Source organism: Neovison vison, chromosome 3 (genome assembly GCF_020171115.1).
Source record: "Neovison vison isolate M4711 chromosome 3, ASM_NN_V1, whole genome shotgun sequence".
Classification (NCBI taxonomy): domain Eukaryota; kingdom Metazoa; phylum Chordata; class Mammalia; order Carnivora; family Mustelidae; genus Neogale; species Neogale vison.
The window spans coordinates 228,902,784-228,921,994 of NC_058093.1; the positions used below are offsets into that span (position 1 = coordinate 228,902,784).

General features: G+C 50.6%; 1 protein-coding gene across 1 annotated transcript; it reads left to right on the top strand.

Moving 5' to 3' along the window:
• The first annotated feature begins 307 nt into the window (after positions 1–307).
• On the top strand, positions 308–18,919 carry HRK (harakiri, BCL2 interacting protein). The gene is made up of 2 exons (XM_044244192.1): positions 308–639; positions 18,603–18,919. Exon 1 carries the CDS (start codon positions 308–310, stop codon positions 581–583), a length of 276 nt encoding a protein of 91 aa, XP_044100127.1. The 3' UTR covers positions 584–639; positions 18,603–18,919.
• Positions 18,920–19,211: the final 292 nt, after the last annotated feature.

A 19,211-nucleotide genomic window follows, 5' to 3' on the forward strand; every position in this document is an offset into this window, starting at 1 on the left:
ACGCGCGCCCTCTCGCTGCCGGCGCCGCTAGGGTTAAAAGTTACCTCTCGGTTTCTTCTGCCTGCAGCCCCCCCCCCGGGGGCCGGATGATGTAACCCCCCTCCCCGCGCCCTCCCCGCCCCCCTCCACCATGTGACACTTTAATTAATAATAGCGCCGTCAGCACAACAAACGCACAACACAAGGAGAAACTTGGTGTCCAGGGGAGGCCCCCGGCGGCTGGAGCGCGGCGGAGGCAGGCGCAGAGGCCGGAGGGAGCGGAGGCGAGGGGCGGCCCGAGCGCGGGGAGGGAGCGAGGCGAGCGGTCATGTGTCCGTGCCCCCTGCACCGCGGCCGCGGGCCCCCGGCGGTGTGCGCCTGCAGCGCGGGCCGCCTGGGTCTGCGCTCGTCCGCCGCGCAGCTCACCGCCGCTCGGCTCAAGGCGCTCGGCGACGAGCTGCACCAGCGCACCATGTGGCGGCGCCGCGCGCGGAGCCGGAGGGCGCCGGCGCCCGGCGCGCTCCCCACCTACTGGCCCTGGCTGTGCGCGGCCGCGCAGGTGGCGGCGCTGGCGGCCTGGCTGCTCGGCAGGCGGAACTTGTAGGAACGCGGGGCTTCTTGGTGGGGCCGGAGCCGAGACCCAGCCGGAGAGAGCAACAGGTACGCGAGCGCGCGCCGGGGCGCGGCGGCTGGGGACTGGTCTTACCCGGCAGGCTGGGAGCGCCAGAGAGACCAAGTTTGCTTTCTCCTCTTCCCATCTCTTTTTTCCCCCTGCTCTCTTCTCTCGCCAGCCTTCTCCCCTCCAGCTCCTATCTCTCCTTCTAAGGGTCAGGTCGGTTCTGGCTTCTTTTCTCGACTCCTTGAGCGCATCTCGCCACTCTCCTAGTGGGATGGCTTGGCGGCGGGGACTTTAGCCTCCATAATGCCCACCAGCGCCTCAAGTAAACACACAGCGCAAGTAAAAAGTGTGTTTGCAACGAGGACGTAGTTACCCGCCACGCCAAAGAATTACAGTCTGTTGCGGGTTCAAGGCAAGTCCCCCGTCCTCTTCCAAGCCATCTGCTGTCCTAAGTCGCCAGTCTCCGAACCCTGTTCTCCTTAAGTGGCACTCCCTCGTTCCTCCCGGTGCGCTTCTCTGGATTGCCTCCTCCTCCAGGTTTCCGGTGGCGCTTTCTTTCCCCTACGGCCCCGCGCACTTTGCAGTTTTTCTCCGCTTTGCCAACTTCTTCGCTCTTTCTGCAACGAGGTGTCCCGTTTAAGGAGCTTGGCCTCCTTTCACCAGAAGGCTGGAGCTGAGATGGAGAAGGATGCCCCCAAAGTAGGCTGGGATCGGAGGCTTTAGGGAAACCCCAAAGGGAAGTCTTAATAAAAGAGCACTTATTGAACTCCTTCTGGGTGCTAGGCCGTAAATACTTAGGGAGGGAATGTTTGAAAGCTTGCAGCATGCTAGGCACGGCGTGCTGGTGGGCGTGGGGAGTGAGTGTTGAGCGCCCACTGTTTGGTACCAGTGGGAGAAAGGTACTGAGCATCTTATGTGCACTAGGCCCTTGGGGCTGGGGAATTTTTGAGCACTAGCTGTGCGCCTAGGGGACCAAACGTGTAAGGGATTGTCTTCTCAGATTCTGGAACAGAGTAGAACTGCGGAGAATGGGGAAGGGGAGAAAATCAGCTTGAGTCCCACCACAGGTGGATCTAGGGCTGGAAGGTGAAGGTCGAAGGTGAGAAAGCCGGCGGCTGGGGGGTGCCACGACCCACAGATGCCCAGCGTTCTGCCCTGGCGGAGCCCTGTCGTGCGCCGACACCCTGAGAAGCTGGCACTGCGCCCGCGGGGAGAGGCGGCAGCCGGAGCGTGGGGGGTGGCAGCGCCCGGGGAGCTGCGGGGGTGCGCAGGGTGTGAGCCGGGAGCGCGGGCGACAGATGTCGCGTGGGCCGGCGCAGCCCGGGCGCTGGCGAAAAGAGGTGCGTGCTTCGGGGCGCTCTCTGCCCGGCTCCCGGAGGTCCCATCCGCCACTCCTCCTCGGGGGAGAGGGGCTGCCCTCGGGTCGGAAGGGGCCAGGCTGGGGCTGCCAAATCCCCGGGGCAGGAACTATATTTTGGACGGGGCAGGGAGGGGGTCAGGAAAAGGAAGTGCAGAGAAAGACGCGAAGCCCAAAGCCTGGAATTTGGGGAAAGGCGGAAAGAAAGTGGAAGGAGAGGGAAAGAAAAAGCGGGCGGCGAGACCAGGAAAGGGAAGATGGGGGGAGCTGGAGAGTAAGAGAAACTGCCTGGAGAACAAGTTGCAAAAGATAGTGGGAATGTGAATTAGAAGCAGGATGCACGCGAGAGGAACCCAGTAGGAGGGCCAGGCAAGGGCTTCCTGCGGTCTTGGGGTCCAGGCAGGCTGGGAGAGCGCTCCCTTCCTGGGACCGGGCGGTGCGGGATGCTGGGCGCCCGCCGCGGGGGCTCACAGGCCGAGGGCTCGTCAGGGCTGGGGGTCCTCCAGCACCGCGGGAGGAGGCTGCCGGCCGGGAGGGGGCGGGAAACCTCGGGTAGAGCTCGCAGGGAGGACCCGGGGTGCCTCTCCGCGCCCGGGGCCGGGGTAGGAGCGGGGAGGCAGGGATTCTACGCGGGCAGGGGAGGGGTCCGATGGCAGTTTTGCTGGGCGGCGTCGGCAGGTAATTGGTCATTGTCGGCGTAGGGTTTATGACCCCCTCCTCACTTCGCTTCTGCCCCAGAGTTCCGGGCTTCTTCTGGACTCCAGGCCACTCCTGGGTTCCACTTCCTCCCGCCTGGCGTCCCCTGCAACCACACCCTCCAGAGTTCTCCCTCCTCGGGTGCCCTAACCCCAGGAAGCCCAACTCAGCTTTCCTGCAGCGCCGCGCCTCACTCCCTGGGGACACCGATGGAATTGTGGACCACCCGATTCCTGAGCTTCCATCCGGGGGTTCGCCGGCCTTGGGCTCCCAACCTCGGTCCCTATGCCAGAAACTCGAGTTCTTTTCCCGCCGCCTACTGCCTACAGCTCCGGCCTTGCGAGTGCGTTTGACTTAATTGGGGGGGGGACCCAGGTTTCCCCTAGGCTCTCCCGAAACTTAGGAAGAAGTGAAAGAAAATCCACTGGAGAAAGACAGTTTGTTGAGTTCCATGTGTGGTCCTCTCACCCTTCCTATCCTAGAGAAGTGAGAATGCTTGTAGGAAACCTTCAGTATTTCCGGGGCCGGGGGCGCTGAGTCAGCCCTACAGGGCAGGCAGTTCTTCTCTTAGGCGTTAAGGGTGAGCTTGGCCATGTGGACAACAGTGTCAACAAACTTGTCCCAAGCCTCATCTGTGAGCCAGCAATGCATCTTTCAGAAGTCATCATTAAATAAACACACACACACCTGTTACTAAGTGTTCCCCATATTTTAAGTGGGGACAATAATAGTACTTTATGGCAAAGGTGTTGTCATGAGGGTGAAATGAATTCACATCCAGAGCGTTCTAGAACAGTGCCAAATGCATAAGAAGCAAATACAAATGTGAGCTATCATGCTTATGATTGTGCATTTAATAGTTTCCTTTCCCAGAGCACTGTTAGGGGAGCAATTCCCCACCATCCCTACAGGTCTTTTGACAGACCTATACTGGAGGGCCAGCCCGACCAGGGTGGCACAGTGGGAAAGCATGACGGGACTGGATTTAAGTCCCAGCCTAGAAACTTGCGGGCAATGTTACCTTGGGTAAGAACCCTAACCTTTCTGAGCCTAAACTGGAGCTGTACCTCTTCTAGGATTGTTGGAAGCCTGATCGGAGAGCATCCATTTAAAGTGCCCAGTGCAGTGCCTGGCACTTAGCTCACTCATCAGAGGCTGTTACAAAATGGATAATGCCATTCTTATTATTTCAAAGAGGAAACTGAGGCAGAGAGGGTTCACTTGCGTCCCAAAGGACTGGTGGCAACATCAGAAATTGGGGCATACAGCCCCTCCCAGATGATTTGGGGGTGCAGGGGAGGAGAAGACTCAGGACAGCAAGCAGAGGGGGGTGATGAGCTGTGAATTCTTGCACTAGCGAGAGATTCCCTTTCTGCGAGAGCCTCAGGGGAGGCTCCTTGGAGCCAGAGGAGGCCAAGAGGAAGATGGGTGTGATTTAACCCATCACTGAGCAGCAGAGATGCAGGAGAGGGAACAAAAGATGCTTTCTGGTGAGCACTGGCTGGCAGGGGTGGGGAGAGGGAGAACTGTGCCTTGGGAGGGGGCAGGGAGGGAAAGAGAATACAGCCAGGGAATCTGGCTGGGAGAAAGGGGCACTGGTGGACAGAATTTCGCCTTGGGACTAAGAAGAAGGGGAGGAAGAGGACTCTGCAGGCCCAGGAGGCGACATGGTCAGCAACAAGGAAGACAACGGGCCAGCAGCAGCCTGCTTTAATGAATTAATGAAGGCCTGGCCTGCCAGCCAGACATGCTAACTGGTTCTTGGCAGGTACTTAGGGGACTAAGTAGTTAAACCCGGAGGCTCATCCCTCTAGCCTCCCACCCAGCCTACTGCACCCCTGCCAGGATTACTTCTAGAGCCTGAAAGCCTAGACCAGGGGAGGGAGCAATCCAAAAGGAAGGAGACAGCTGTTGGGGAGGTACCCCCCGGGAAGGGGCCAGATGTGCAGGACCTTGGCAGCCTGCCCACCACATGGTCCCTGTCTGGAGTCACCCGCTTGCCTAGCGAGAGGCCAGGGCACAAGTGACTGAGCTGTCAGTGTAAAAACAGCTGCACCCGGGGATAATTAAATACACCCCCAGATGTGGGCTACGTGGATTTGGCAACTTCTGGTTTTTGACAGGCAGCTTTTCAGACCTATACTGGAGGGAAGGGGGGGATGTGGGGGCTTCTGTTTTCCCTCTGGTCACCAGTGTTAAGTGTGATAGGATTTCATGGGAACAATGGAATGCCCCACCGCGTGTGACTTGCTTGTCGCATAGTAGGTGTGCAATGATTATGTAATGGATAGATGTATCAGTCAGAAACTATGCAAGATAGGTAACCCCAAATTCAGCTTCTTTCACTTACTCAGTAATCGCTTTGGAGGACCTGCTAGGTGAAGGGCATTGTGGTGGTCACTGGAAGGACCATGACATAGAAGGCCCTGCCCTCGTGTACATTGTAGTGGGAAAAGACCGATGATAAGTTAATACAGATTGTTCTGGTTACTATTGCTCTGTAATTAGTTACTCCAAATCCTCATGGCCTAAAACAATTGTCTGATTATGCTTACACATTCTGTGCATTAGGGATTCGGACATGGCATAGGGGTGACCCGTCTCGGGCTCCAGGCTGGGTGGGGGCTGGAATCATGCTAGGCACGGGGAGGAGGTCGTGGGGAATTTGCATTCATTTCCTCTAGTGGCCCAGGCTTTTCCACAACGTGGCGGCCTCACCGTGGTTAGATTCTGACCTGGTGACAAAGAGCCCCAAGACCAAGCTTCCAGGGGACGAAGGTGGAAGCCACTTGGCCTCTTCTGACCCGGCTTCAGAAGTCGTTTAGGTTAGAAGGAAGTCACCAGCCGGCGCATGTTCCAGGGGAATGGAATGAAGACATCTCCCCGGGAACCAGTGGCAAGGTTCTGGCATAGCACGTGGGATAGGAGATAATGTGGCCATTTTGGGATCACACAATCTGACACAAAGATAATTTCAGGAAGTGCCAAGGACTCTGAAGGTATTCCAGGAAGGCAGTGTAATAGAGCGCCCAGGGGACTCCTCACCTACACGAGTGGTTAGGGATGGGTACTTTCAGGAGGAGCCAGGGGATCCGTGACTTGGTTGACAAGAAGGAGCCGGCGTGAAGGCTTGCAAGAAGGGCGTTCTGGGGGACATGATAGGAAGACCAGTGGTCTGGGAGGTGAGACTTTGCTCCATGTGTCTGAGTAAGAAAGGAACCCGAGGAGTGTGGCTAAAGCCACATGAACTTGGGGAAGAAGAAGTCTGAGAGGCAGGGAGTGGCTACATGAGGTCGTGGCACGGAGCCCAAGTTGGTTCCAAGTTCAATAGGAAGTAGGGGGTGAGAAAACCAAGCTCAGAGAGGCTTTCATCAGTAACGGGATTCACAAGTGCAGATAGTGAATGAGCAGGTGCTTTGCAGGGGGGAGGGGGAGAATGAGATGTGACACAGTAGGCAGGACTCTGCTCCTTGTCATGTAGTTGCACGATGCACTGAACACCAGCTACAAGCCGGGTGCTGGGATGCAGGGATACAGGGATGAACTAGTCCCAGCTCCTGGCTCAGAGGCTTCTAGACTTCGGGAGCTGGAGACCCTGGCTCTGACTCTCACTGCAGCCTCTCTGTGCAAATGAACAAGTTCACCTGCTGCCAGGGTCTGAGAGGTCCTGATTCCTGCACCAGTTCACAGATGCGCAGCGCTCAGGAGCCTCAGAATGTTGTGGATATTGGCTGGATTTCTAGCACTTTAAGAAATGTCACCATTCAGGGGCGCCTGGGTGGCTCAGTGGGTTAAGCCGCTGCCTTCGGCTCAGGTCATGATCTCAGGGTCCTGGGATCGAGTCCCGCATCGGGCTCTCTGCTCAGCAGGGGCCTGCTTCCCTTCCCCTCTCTCTGCCTGCCTCTCTGCCTGCTGTGATCTCTCTCTGTCAAATAAATAAAATCTTTAAAAAAAAAAAAAAAAGAAATGTCACCATTCAACTTAGCCTCATCTCCCTGTCTCTTTCCTGCCCTAAACTGTTGTCGTGCTATGGGGGGGGCGGTGTCTCTGTTTTAACTCTGTCAGTGAGATGCATTCTTTTATTACTGCTAAATGCCCAGGGAAGGAGAAATCTCCTTTACCTTCCCATGGGGAGAAAATTGGCTGGCCCCACAGAGTGTTGCCATCCTGGACCTTTGTTCTGCAGACCACAGACTTGGGCAAGATGGAATTAAATTGCATTGGGAAAATTTATGGGACACACCCCCCTTTTTAAATCGCTTTTTCTTGATTGCAAACAATATTACAATTTCCTTATTAAATATTTGGAAAATGCTGAATAAAAGACAATTTTGTGAATTGTTTTTTCTCTTACTACTCACTATGAACATTTTGAGAGGCTTCTTTTCATTTTCAAAAATGGACTGATGGGGCTTTAACAAATGGAATCACTCGCTCTAGATATTTATTCTCTATAACCTGACTTCTCCTTTTTAGCACAGACATTTCTCCACTCATTGTGATATTTTCTATAATACACTTAGAGGTTGCTCGCTATTTCATTATTTGGCTGTTCCAACATTTACCTTCCCAATCCACTACTGTTGGACATTTAGATCATTTCCAGCGTGATGATGAACATCTTTGTGTATAACTCTTTGGGAACATCATGGATGATTTTCTGGTGTGTGTGGTTTTTTGTTTTTTGGTTTTTTTTTTTTTAGATTTTATTTATTTATTTGAGTGGGGACATGAGTCAGGATGCAGATGGCAAAGCAGGTTTCCCGCTGAGCCGGGAACCTGATACAGAGCACAGTCCCAGGACCCTGGGATCCTGACCTGAGCCGAAGGCAGAGGCTTAACCCACTGAGCCACCCAAGTGCCCCCATGGATGATTTTTTAAAAAATGCCTCCAAGTGGAACTTTGCTATCAAAGCATATGTGAACATTCTTTCATTGTAACTGTTGTCTAAAGGGCATAAAATGTAGTAAAGGTCCAGAAGGGCCTTCTGGATAAACGCTGTCCTTCATTCCCATATCTCAGTCATGTCACTGACTTCTGGAGTTGGATGTTATCATCCTCAGCTCAATCTGTGGTTTTTTGTGGGGAATGTTCTTTGTGGAACATACCTCTGGCTATTCCTGGAGGGCCTGGGAATGCAGAGGACTCCTTGCACGCCCATCCCGATGTCGGGGAGGAACTCCAAGTCTGAGCAATATTACTAAGAGCTTGGAGAATCTTCCCTGACTGCCGGCCTCTGCCTATCACCATGGTACAGCCAGGCACCGTGTACATCTGACATTCTTCAACCTAGCACATGGTACTTAATAAATCCTGAAGGATGCTAACCTACTGAAGACAGGGAAACTTAGCTTTGGAGGTGGGGGGTAGTCTTCAAAGTGTGGGAATATGTCAGGGGCAACGGGATGGATTTAAGAAGAGGTACTGCTTTCAAAGACAGCCCAGATTTAAAATGTTTTAGATGGCACATCATGGGGCCTAAGTCTTGATTCTGAAAATTTAACCATTGGTAACTATAATATTCACCTGCATTTTATGTGGAGGCAGGACAGCTTTGTGGAAAGTCACGTGAACTCTGGAGTCAGGCTTTTTCAATCAAGTCCAGATATTCTGCCACTTATCAACTATCCCTTTACCACCTTCTTCCTCCTCCTCCTCCTCTTCTTCTTCTTCTTCTTCTTTTTTAAGATTTTATTTATTTATTTGAGAGAGAGACAGTGAGAGAGAGCATGAGAGGGGAGAAGGTCAGAGAGCAAAGCAGACTCCCCTTGGAGCTGGGAGCCCAATGTGGGACTCGATCCTGGGACTCCAGGATCATGACCTGAGCTGAAGGCAGTTGCTTAACCAACTGAGCCACCCAGGCGCCCTGTCCCTTTACCTTCTGAGCAATGTGGGACATGTCACTGATGTTCAGAAAATGGTAGAAAATGATAAATGGGAGTCCGGGATATGTGTTATTATTTGAGATAAAATTCAGTCTGTGGGTCTGTACTCATAGTATGGTGGAAACTCATAGGGGACTTTTTAGAGCCTTTTGTTTAAGGCAGTTACCAGTGTTGCATCCACTACTTTGTGGCTCACCAGCAGCCTACTTAAGCCACTAACCTCCAGGATGGGACTTCCCAACCTGGGTGACTCTGGCTTCTGGGTCCCATGAGGGTGCCAATCATGTTTACTCTGCCCATCACTATATCCCAGCCTGGACATAGTGACTAGCATAGGGCAGGCATCCAATAACTATGAATGAATGAATGAATGAATGATGAATGAATGAATAGATAAATGAATGAATTTGAGGGAGGCCTCAAGAAATTTGGAACCCCCCCAAATTACACATAAAGTTGGTTGATGTCATACTCCTGTATTTCTCCCTCCTTGAGAGAGAAACTAAGGTTTTGATCCAATCCTCAAAAAATCTATGACCCAAAAGGTCACCATTCTAGAAATAGAGCCAGGGCTAGAGAGGACTTTAGAGACCACCGAACCCAACTCCCTTAGTTTCCAGACAGTGAAACTGAGGCACAGAGATAGATATTGAGGGTTAAGATGAAGTGGCCTTCAATGCCAGTGACTCTATCTAAGGGTATCCCAGTGTCTGGGCAATGGTTCCAACCTGGTGGTCTCCTGGCTAAATCTGGCCTGCAGCTGGGTTTTGTTCGGCTCCTGTGTCTCTCCCCGTTGCACTGAAAAATAATGTACTTTCTTAAAGAAGCCTGAATTTCCAGTTTTTCTCAAACAAATGGAAAGATCTGACAAGATCTGTATTCCCATGGATGAGTATCAGAAGCCCCTTTAGATGGTACACAGACTTTCTTGCTCACCCTGGCCTCTTCTGGGCACACGTCACTGGATCCATGTGTATATATAAATTTGCAACCCCTGCTTTAGGGGACCACTTTGTCAGACATCCCCTGATGTACACGCACACCCACATACACACATACCCTATTTTAAATAAATGAGATCATCTGTCCATGTTGTTCTGTAATATGCTTTTTCTCCACTAAAAATAGATTGCTGATCTCTTCCCATGTCAACAAAGAAAGGTTTCATCATCCCTTTTAATGGCTGCATGGTGTTCCACTGTTGGATGAACTATGATTCACTTATCTGTTCCCCTCTCCAGGGACATTTATGCTGTTTCTCATTTGGTGGTAGTATAAACGAGGTATAGTCTTGTTTGGGCAATTTTTTGAAGAAAAAACAAGTGAAGTTCCTAGCAGTGATATTATTGGGTCAAAAATGCATGTTATAACATGGGGGTACAGCCGGCAAGACTACTGTAGAAAGGGTCTGCCCATTTGACTTGGTGTCAGTTCTCTGCTGCCTTGCTGCCTCCCAACCTTCAGTGCGACCCTTCTGGAAGTCCAGTTAGTATGCACTCAAGGTCCACCTGCTATAATTTCATAGTGGCCAGAAGCTCTCAGTTCTCTGCTCTCTCCTCACAGACTTTACACAATCAGTAGCCACCCACCATAGCACTGATCACCGCTCACTGATAGATTTGGTAACCACTCACTGAGGCACTGATGACCACTCACTGAGGCATGGATGGCCAGTCACTGAAGCACTGATAACCAGCCACTCATGGAGGCATTGATGAACACCCCCACTGAGGCACTGATGTCCTCCCACTGAGGCATTGATGACCACTCACTGAAGAACTGATAACCAAATACTCACTGAAGCAAGGATAACCACTCATTGAACTGCTGATCACCACTCAGTTAGGCACTGACAAGCAACCACTCATGGAGGCACTGATGACCACTCACTGAGGTACTGATGACTGCTCAGGTACTCAGGTACTGCTCAGGTACTGATAACCAACCACTTTCTGAAGCACTGATGACCAGTCACTCATGAGGTACTGATGACCACTCACTGAGGTACTGATGCCCAACCACTTACTGAGGTACTGATGACCATCCACTCACTGAGGTACTGATGACCAACCACTTACTGAGGTACTGATGACCATCCACTCACTGAGGCACTGATGACCAACTACTCACACGAGGTACTGATGACTGCTCACTGAGGCACTGATAACCAACCACTCACTGAGGCACTGATGACCAACCACTTACTGAGGTACTGATGACCATCCACTCACTGAGGCACTGATGACCAACTACTCACACGAGGTACTGATGACCGCTCACTGAGGCACTGATAACCAACCACTCACTGAGGCACTGATGACCAACCACTCACTGAGGTACTGATGACCAACCGCTCACTGAGGCACTGCTGACCAACCGCTCACTGAGGCACTGCTGACCAACCGCTCACTGAGGCACTGCTGACCAACCGCTCACTGAGGTACTGCTGACCAACCGCTCACTGAGGTACTGCTGACCAACCGCTCACTGAGGCACTGCTGACCAACCGCTCACTGAGGCACTGCTGACCAACCGCTCACTGAGGCACTGCTGACCAACCGCTCACTGAGGTACTGATGACCAACCGCTCACTGAGGTACTGATGACCAACCACTCATGGAGGCACTGATGACCGCTCACTGAAGCAAGGATAACCACTCACTGAACTGCTGATCACCACTCACTGAGGCACTGATAACCACTCAGTGAAACGCTGATGACCACTCACTGATAGCCCTGGTAACCACTCACTGAGGCACGGATAACTGTTCACTAATAGCCGGGCACGGGGCACAGGGAGTTGTCGTCCCTTCCCGCAGCTGCCAAATGGCCTCTTCCTCTTTCACGTGTCTCAGATCCAGCCTTCTCTCTCTCTCTTTCTTTCTTTCTAAGATTTTATTTATTTATTTGACAGAGAGAGAGAGAGAGAGAGAGAGATCACAAGTATGCAGAGAGGCAGGCAGAGAGAGAGGAGGAAGCAGCTCTGCACTGAGCAGAGAGCCCGATTCGGGGCTCGATCCCAGGACCCTGAGATCATGATCTGAGCTGAAGGCAGAGGCTTAATCCACTGAGCCACCCAGGCATCCCCCTTTCTTTTTTTAAAAAGATTTATTTATTGGGGCACCTGGGTGGCTCAGTCAGTTAAGCATCTGCCTTTAGCTTGATCCCAGAGTCTTGGGATCAAGCCCCACAGGCTCCCTGCTCAGTAGGGAGCCTGCTTCTCCCTCTCCCTTGGTCCCTCCTCCCTGCTTGTGCTCTCACTCACTATCTCTCTCAAATGAAAAAATTTTGAAAAAATCTTTTAAAAGATTTATTGATTTATTTGAGAGAGAGAGAGAGAGAGAAAGAGCATGATTGTGAGTGGGGGATGGACAGAGGGAGAGGGAGAGAGAGACTCTCAAGCAGAATCCTAGCTGAGTGCAGAACCTGACACAGGGCTCAGTGCCAGGGCCCTGAGCTCACGACCTGAGCTGAAACTGACAGGCAGATGCCCAATGAACTGACCCACCCAGGTGCCCCAGGCTTCTGTGTTTTGGATCCCCTTGTCCTACCTTCTCCTCAGCACCCACCTTCCTAAATGGGCAGCATGAACTACAGAGATAAAGACTGAAGACACAGACCAGAGTAGTGTTCCCTCTAGGAGGATTCGGCACAGACACCTTTGTCCCCAGGATTCTTGGGGGCTAGGACTGACTGTTGGTCCCACCTGAACTCCACGGTCAAAATCAGCACCCTGAAGGGGTGCCTGGGTGGCTTAGATGGTTAAGCATCTGCCTTCAGCTCAGGTCATGATCTCTGGTCCTGGGATCAAGCCCCACATCAGGCTCCCAGCTAAGTGGGGAGCCTGCTTCTCCCTCTGCCTCTCCCTCTGCTTGTGCTCTGTCTCTCTCTTTCTCAAAAAGAAAAGAAAAAGAAAAAAAAATCAGCACCCTGAAACCAAAGATGGAAAGGTGGGGAAATTGCCACCATTATTCGCTTCCTCACAGATTCACTGTCACCCACCAGGTTGAAATGAGCACCTACTCTGTGCAGGGCATGGTGATGGGCTCGGGGGACATAGAATAAGGGGGAGAGACATGGTGTCTGCAAATGCACAGGAATATTCTGGGAGGCTTAGGGCTGGAGTGAGGGAGCTTTCCTTTTATTTCTATATCCTTCTCTGTCTTTTGAATTTGTAACTCAACACTTGTGCAAATAGCAAGAGCCAAAAAGTTGTATTTTCTTAAATTAAATATTGAGACCTCTTAGGAGGGGACCCAAGAGTCCTCATCTCAGATATAGGAAGAAGCTAGTGAGCCTGGGGCTTGATCCACGGCTATAGTGGGGCTCGCAGTTCACAGCTTCCTGCCTTTGCATGCACAGCAGGGGGACAGCACAGTGGCCCAGGGAGGCAGGACCTGAGGTTCCATGTTTTCCCCTCTGCCCCCACCACACTGTGGGTGCAGGGTGGAAATAGGGACTTTTTTTTAAAAGGCAAACTTCCATGAATCTCCTCAGCTGTGAGCTTTGGTTGTGAGTCAGCATTTGAGAAAGTTTTTTATGAGCCAAGTTTGAGGAAAAACATTTCAGGGGCAGGATAGTGGCTCAGAGCAGGTGGTGGACTTTGTTTCTTAAAACTATAGCTGAGGGAATGTGCACCTCAGTGTTTATAGTAGCAATGTCCACAATAGCCAAACTATGGAAAGAGCCTAGATGTCCATCAACAGATGAATGGATAAAGAAGGTGGGGTATATATACATATACACAATGGAATATTATGCAGCCCTCAAAAATGAAATCTTGCCATTTGCAATGACCTGGAGGAACTAGAGGGTATGATGCTAAGTGAAATAAGTCAATCACAGAAAGATAATTATCATTGTCATATGATCTCATGTCATATGTTCTCATTGATACGTGGAATTTTCCCCTAAGATTCTCTTAGGGGAAGGGAGGGAAAAATGAAGATGAAATCAGAGAGGGAGACAAACCATAAGAGATTCTTTTTTTTTTTTTAAGAGTTTTATTTATTTATTTGATAGAGAGAGATCACAAGTAGGCAGAGAGGCAGGCAGAGAGAGAGGGGGAAGCAGGCTCCCTACTAAGCAGAGAGCCCGATGTGGGGCTCAATCCCAGGACCCTGAGATCATGACCTGGGCTGAAGGCAGAGGCTTAAACCACTGAGCCACCCAGGCACCCCCCATAAGAGATTCTTAATCTCAGGAAACAAACTGGGGGTTTCTGGGGGATTGGGGGAGAGGGATAGGGTGGCTGGGTGATGGACTTGGGGGAGTATATGTGCTATGGCAAGTGCTGTGAATTGTGTAAAACTGATGATTCACAGACCTGTACCCCTGAAACAAATAATATATTATATGTTAATTAAAAAAATGCAGCTGACCCTTGAACAACATAGGTTTGAGCTGCATGGGTCCACCTATATGCAGATTAAAAAAAAAATACCGTATAGTACTGTCAATGCTTTTTCAATATGATTTTTTAAATAAAGAGTTTATTTACTTATTTTTTGACAGAGAGAGACACAGTTTGAGAGGAAACATAAGTGGAAGGAGTGGGAGAGGGAGAACAGGCCCCCCATGGAGCAGGGAGCCTGATGCGGGGCTCGATCTCAGGACCCTGATATCATGACCTGAGCCGAAATCAGACGCTTAATGACTGAGCCACCCAGGCACCCCATACAATTTTCTTAATTAAATTATATTTCTCTAGCTTACTTTATTGTAAGAATACAGTATATAATACCTATAACGTGCAAAATATATGTTAATTTGACTGTTTATGTTATGAGCAAGGCTTCCTGTCAACAGTAGCTGTTAGTAGTTAAGTTTTGGGAGAGTCAAAAGTTACACGGGGTGGGGCATGGGTTTTCCGTTGCACGGGGCGTCAGCGCTTCTAACCTTTATGCTGTGCAAGAGTTAACTGTAGTTAGTTGTATTTATTTATTTGTTCATTTTAAATTTGGGGGAAGGGAGCACAAGGGAGCAGGGGGTAAGCAGAGGGAGAGTGAGAATTTGAAGTAGGCTCCACACTCAGCACGAAGCCCTGTGTGCTGCTGATCACAACCTGAGCTGAAACCAAGAGTCGGAGGCTTAACCGACTGAGCCACCCAGGTGCCCCTGTGCTCTTAACCATTACACTATTTTGCATATCTATACACCCCTTTATATGGGCATATAGAAATATATAAATATCTGTATGTGTGTATAGACACGCACCCATATACATATACTCATTAAAGGAGAAAGGACTTGGAATCATGCTGTTTGGCCATTTGCTCTTTTTACTTAAGAGTTGTAGCACACTTAGGGGCACCTGGGTGGGCACCTGGGTGGCTCGGTCAGTTAAGTGTCTGATTCTTGGTTTTGGCTCAGGTCACAAACTCGGGGTTGTGGGACTGAACCCCACGTCAGGCTCTGCGCTCAGCATGGGGTCTGCTTCAGATTGTCTCTCCCTTTCTTACTCTTTCACTCTCTTTCCAATAGATAGATAGATAAAATCCTAAAAAAAAAAAAAAAGGATCATAGCACACTTAGATCTACCTCTTTCTAATATGTAGGTACCTCAGTTTATTACTCCGGTCTCCTACTGGTGGAAATATGGGATGTTTCCAAGCTGCTCCCTTACAGATAAAACTTGGGGGGAACACTCTTGAGCACATTTCGGTGACTATGTCCACGGGTAAGCTCGCTGGCATAGCAGGTCCCATTTAAGATCCCCAGAATCCTATGTACAAGCACCCTCTCCGACTCTGGGCTGTGGTGACGTGGCCTCTATTGGCCGAGCAGAGACAGGCCTCTGATGTCCATCTGTCTCTAGGGACACCAACCATGCAACCAGGCAGGGGCCCTTGTCCAGGGAGCTGCACTGGGAAGCCCTTAGAAACACTCATTCTGGGCTTAATGATTTGCAGGTAGGAAAAGTGAAAATCCTTTGCTGGTCCTACCTAGTTTTGCAAGAACAATTCATTCCTCCCATGGATGGAACTGATCCATGCCATTAAAAGAGAGTTCTCTTCCCTCTCCTGATATCATCCTCGTCTTCCCTTCATCACCAGCAATCAACTGCAGTGTTTCTGCGCAGCCTCACTCTGCATAACTTTGGGATGCAGGTCCCTGCTCATCCTGGTCCCCTGACTGAGCTGTATGTGTCACTGCCCCTGTGCTTTGCTCCGTTCCTTTCCCCACTTAAATGATCCTTGCTTCTTCCAGTTATTGAAAAAAATATGAATGCATCCCTTAAAGGCCAAGTTTGAATCTTGGCTCCTCTCTGAAGCTTGCCTAGTGAGCACGGCCACATTCTGACTTCTGGGCTATCCATACGCCTGTGGACGATGGTCTTCCGCAGTTCTGGCCTCTGGCACGGCACGTCTCCCCGAGGAAGGCTGGAGGCACGTTGAGGGCAGGCACTGAGGCCTCATCGAGCGCACAGAAAAATGCTGAGCACAAAGTCAGCAGGCTCTGTAGCACCTAGAGGAGGCTTCTTTCTCTCTCTCCATCCTTCCTTTTATGTGCGTCATCATCTCCGGCTACTGCTGCTGGGTTCCACTGACTTTTCGAAGATCAGTGTGACTAGGCGCCAACAAAGTGAGTTTTTAGGGATTATGAAAGCAGATTTTCGTGAACTAAATGGAGTGTGTCGATCAACTGTGTTGGTGGATGACTGATTCCCATGAAAACCAAGAGCGACCATGCAGTGACACAGACTCTCTCACGGGACAGACGGGGAATCGGGGCTCCGGTGGTGGCGGAGGTCTGTGGCCTGGTAGGGTGGGAGCCGGGGAAGCACACACCCTGGTCTCATACCCCATCAGCGGCTTCTGCTGGCTAGACCCAGCAGGAAAACCGACTGGCGCGGTTCATACAGGTCGATATCCCGGATTCTTTCCAACTCAGAAAGTGATGTCTCTCCCACTTTGTGCACGACTTCACTTGATTTGTATGGCTCACATGGCAAGTCGCCGGCAGCCTGCTTTGGACTAACATGCTGTCCTCTGCGAACTTCTAGCCCCTGCTCACTCTCCGGCCTCACCCCTCCCCAGCCCCATGGCCTGGGCTTTGCGGGAGCCTCCTCAAGCACCTTGAGCTCACTGGGATATTCTATTGCTCTGTTCTTGCCCTTGTCCTGCTTCTTCCCTTCCTCCCTGCCACTCCCCCGTCCCGTCCCCTTCCGCTGCTCCCTCTTCCTCGTCCATCTGACATAATTCACCTGCTAGAAAACCCATCCTTTCAAAGTGCACAACTCAATGATTTTTTAAAATTATATTTCCAGAGTTGTGCTAGCCATCCCCATAATCAATGTTAGAGCATTTTCATTTCCCCCACAGAAACCCTGTTTGCCCGTTAGTGGTGACTCCGCAAGTCCTTCCCCACCCCACAGTGGTGGACAACCACTAATCCACTTCTGTCTCTAAAGACTTGTCTCTTGTGGGTGTGTCACATACTTGGAATCATACAGTATGTGATCTTTTGTGTCTGGCTTCTTTCATTTAGCATAATGACCTCGGCGCTCATCCAGGTTGCAGTGTCAGTCTCCTTTTCATGGCTGAATAATACTCTATTGCTTGGAAATACTCTGTTTTATTTATCAGTCATTGGACGTGGGGTCATTCCCATGGGGTCGTTCCCACTGTTTGGCTATTATGGATAATGCTGCTAGAACACTGACGTACAAGTTTTTGTGTGAATATATGTTTTTATAAAGATTCTATCTATTTAATTATTTGAGAGAGAAAGAGAGAGAACACAAGCAGGGAGGAGAGGGAGAAGCAGGCTCCCCACTGAGCAGGGAGCCTGACATGGGACTTGATCCCAGGATCCTGAGATCATGACCTGAGCCGAAGGCAGACGCTTAACCGACCGAGCTACCCAGGTGTCCCTGAATGTATGTTTTTTAAATAATTTTTTGAAAGATTTTATTTATCTGAGAGAGAGAGAGAGCATGAGCAAGAGGAGGGGCAGAGGGAAAAGCAGACTCCCCGCTGAGCAGGGAGCCTGATGTGGGGCTCGATCCTGGAACTCCAGGATCGTGACCCAAGCTGAAGGCAGAAGATCAACCGACTGAGCCACCCAGGCACCCCTGAATATGTTTTTTTAAAATAATTTTTTGAAAGATTTTATTTAAGAGAGAGTGAGAGAGATTGTAAGTAGGGAGAAGGGCAGAAGAAGAGGGAGAAGGAGAAGCAGACTCTCTGCTGAGCAGAGAGCCTGACACAGGGCTCAATCCCAGGACCCCGAGATCATGACCTGAGCGGAAGGCAGTCACCCAACTGACCTGACTCATCCAGGCGCCCCTGTATGAAAATACGTTTTTCGATTCTCGGGGGTATGTGCTATTTTTTCTGCCCTTCCTGGATGCCTCATCTTATCCTGGCTGATTCCCTAGCATCCCTCAGTCCTCCAGAGGAGTCCACCTCTTTCTCTCAAGAGCTCTGACTCCCCTTTCCCTTATGGGGTCCCATAGTTCACATTTATCCGGACTTCTCTTCACAAGACAATGTCATTGATACCAAGTTCTTCTCATCTCTTTCTCTTGACTTCTGAGCCCCTTACAGGGCAGGAACTATGTCATTGGATCTGTAACACCTACTAGCCTGGTTCTTGTTATGTTCGGCAGTGAATGAATGAATGAATGAATGGATGGGAGCAGAGGCTGTCCTATAAGCCTGCCTTGACTCTGGATCTGTGAAATAAACAGATGAATGTCCTGTTCCTGCTTTGGAGGAGCAAAAAGGCAGGGTGGTTTGACATTCTCTCTTTTAATCACAGAAGATGCTTACGTCTGAAAACAGAAATGGGGGCATGTGCGTACAAATGTTCATTTACAGAAGGCTGCTGTTTGGACAGGGCTTTGACCGGGGTGGAGGTCGGGGTGGGCACTAAATCTAGCTTCTGGGGACCCTTTCCTCCAAATCAGAGCTCTGTATCTAGCAGCTCTCTCCCATCCCCCACCACTCCCCAACATTCGACATTCGGGGCTGGCTGTGCACAGGCTCAAGGCACTGACGTCATCCCCAGCAGCTGTCTGCACGTGCCTACTGACTGAAATACCACTCTTTATTTCTGCAGGTTGGTGAAAACCCTGTGTCCTTGGAGAAAGCTGGTTCCCGTTTTCCTGAGGGGGAGCCCGGAGCTTGAAAGGCCGCGGTTGGCACTTCGAGAAGGAAGTGGAGAGGAGCCTAGAGCCAATAGTAGCAACGCCGAAAGGGACTGGGGAAGCCCTTTGCATATCCAGCTGCAGAAACAGACACCCCAATGCTATTTACATACAGCTCTATATATAAAAAAAGAAAATATTGAATATTACTACTCAGTGCATGTCTTGTCGAGGACGCAAGTCCCCTCCCTTTTCTGCACCTTCCCATGTGGACTTTGATACTTCCATGTCTGGGGCACTGGAAGAGAGATGCCTACTGTGTACCTAGAAAATTTGCAAAGACTGGTGGGAATTAGCTCCAGAGTTGACCAACCACCTGGGGAGGGATGCTGGTGGAGGAAAGGGTAAAATTGCAAAAGGCAAAATAGAAGGAAAAAAGAAAGCGAGGAGGATGAGGGGCAGTCTGGGATTCCTTCATTTCCAAAAGTCTTGACAAGTCCTAGTCTCTCTGTACCTGTGTGTAGGTCAATAGCCAGTCCCACTGTCAGAACAAGACAAAAGGGATTTTTTTTTTCCTACCA

Coding starts and splice junctions, on each gene's coding strand:
- HRK (XM_044244192.1), top strand. CDS start 308: ATGTGTCCGTGCCCCCTGCACCGCGGCCGCGGGCCCCCGGCGGTGTGC.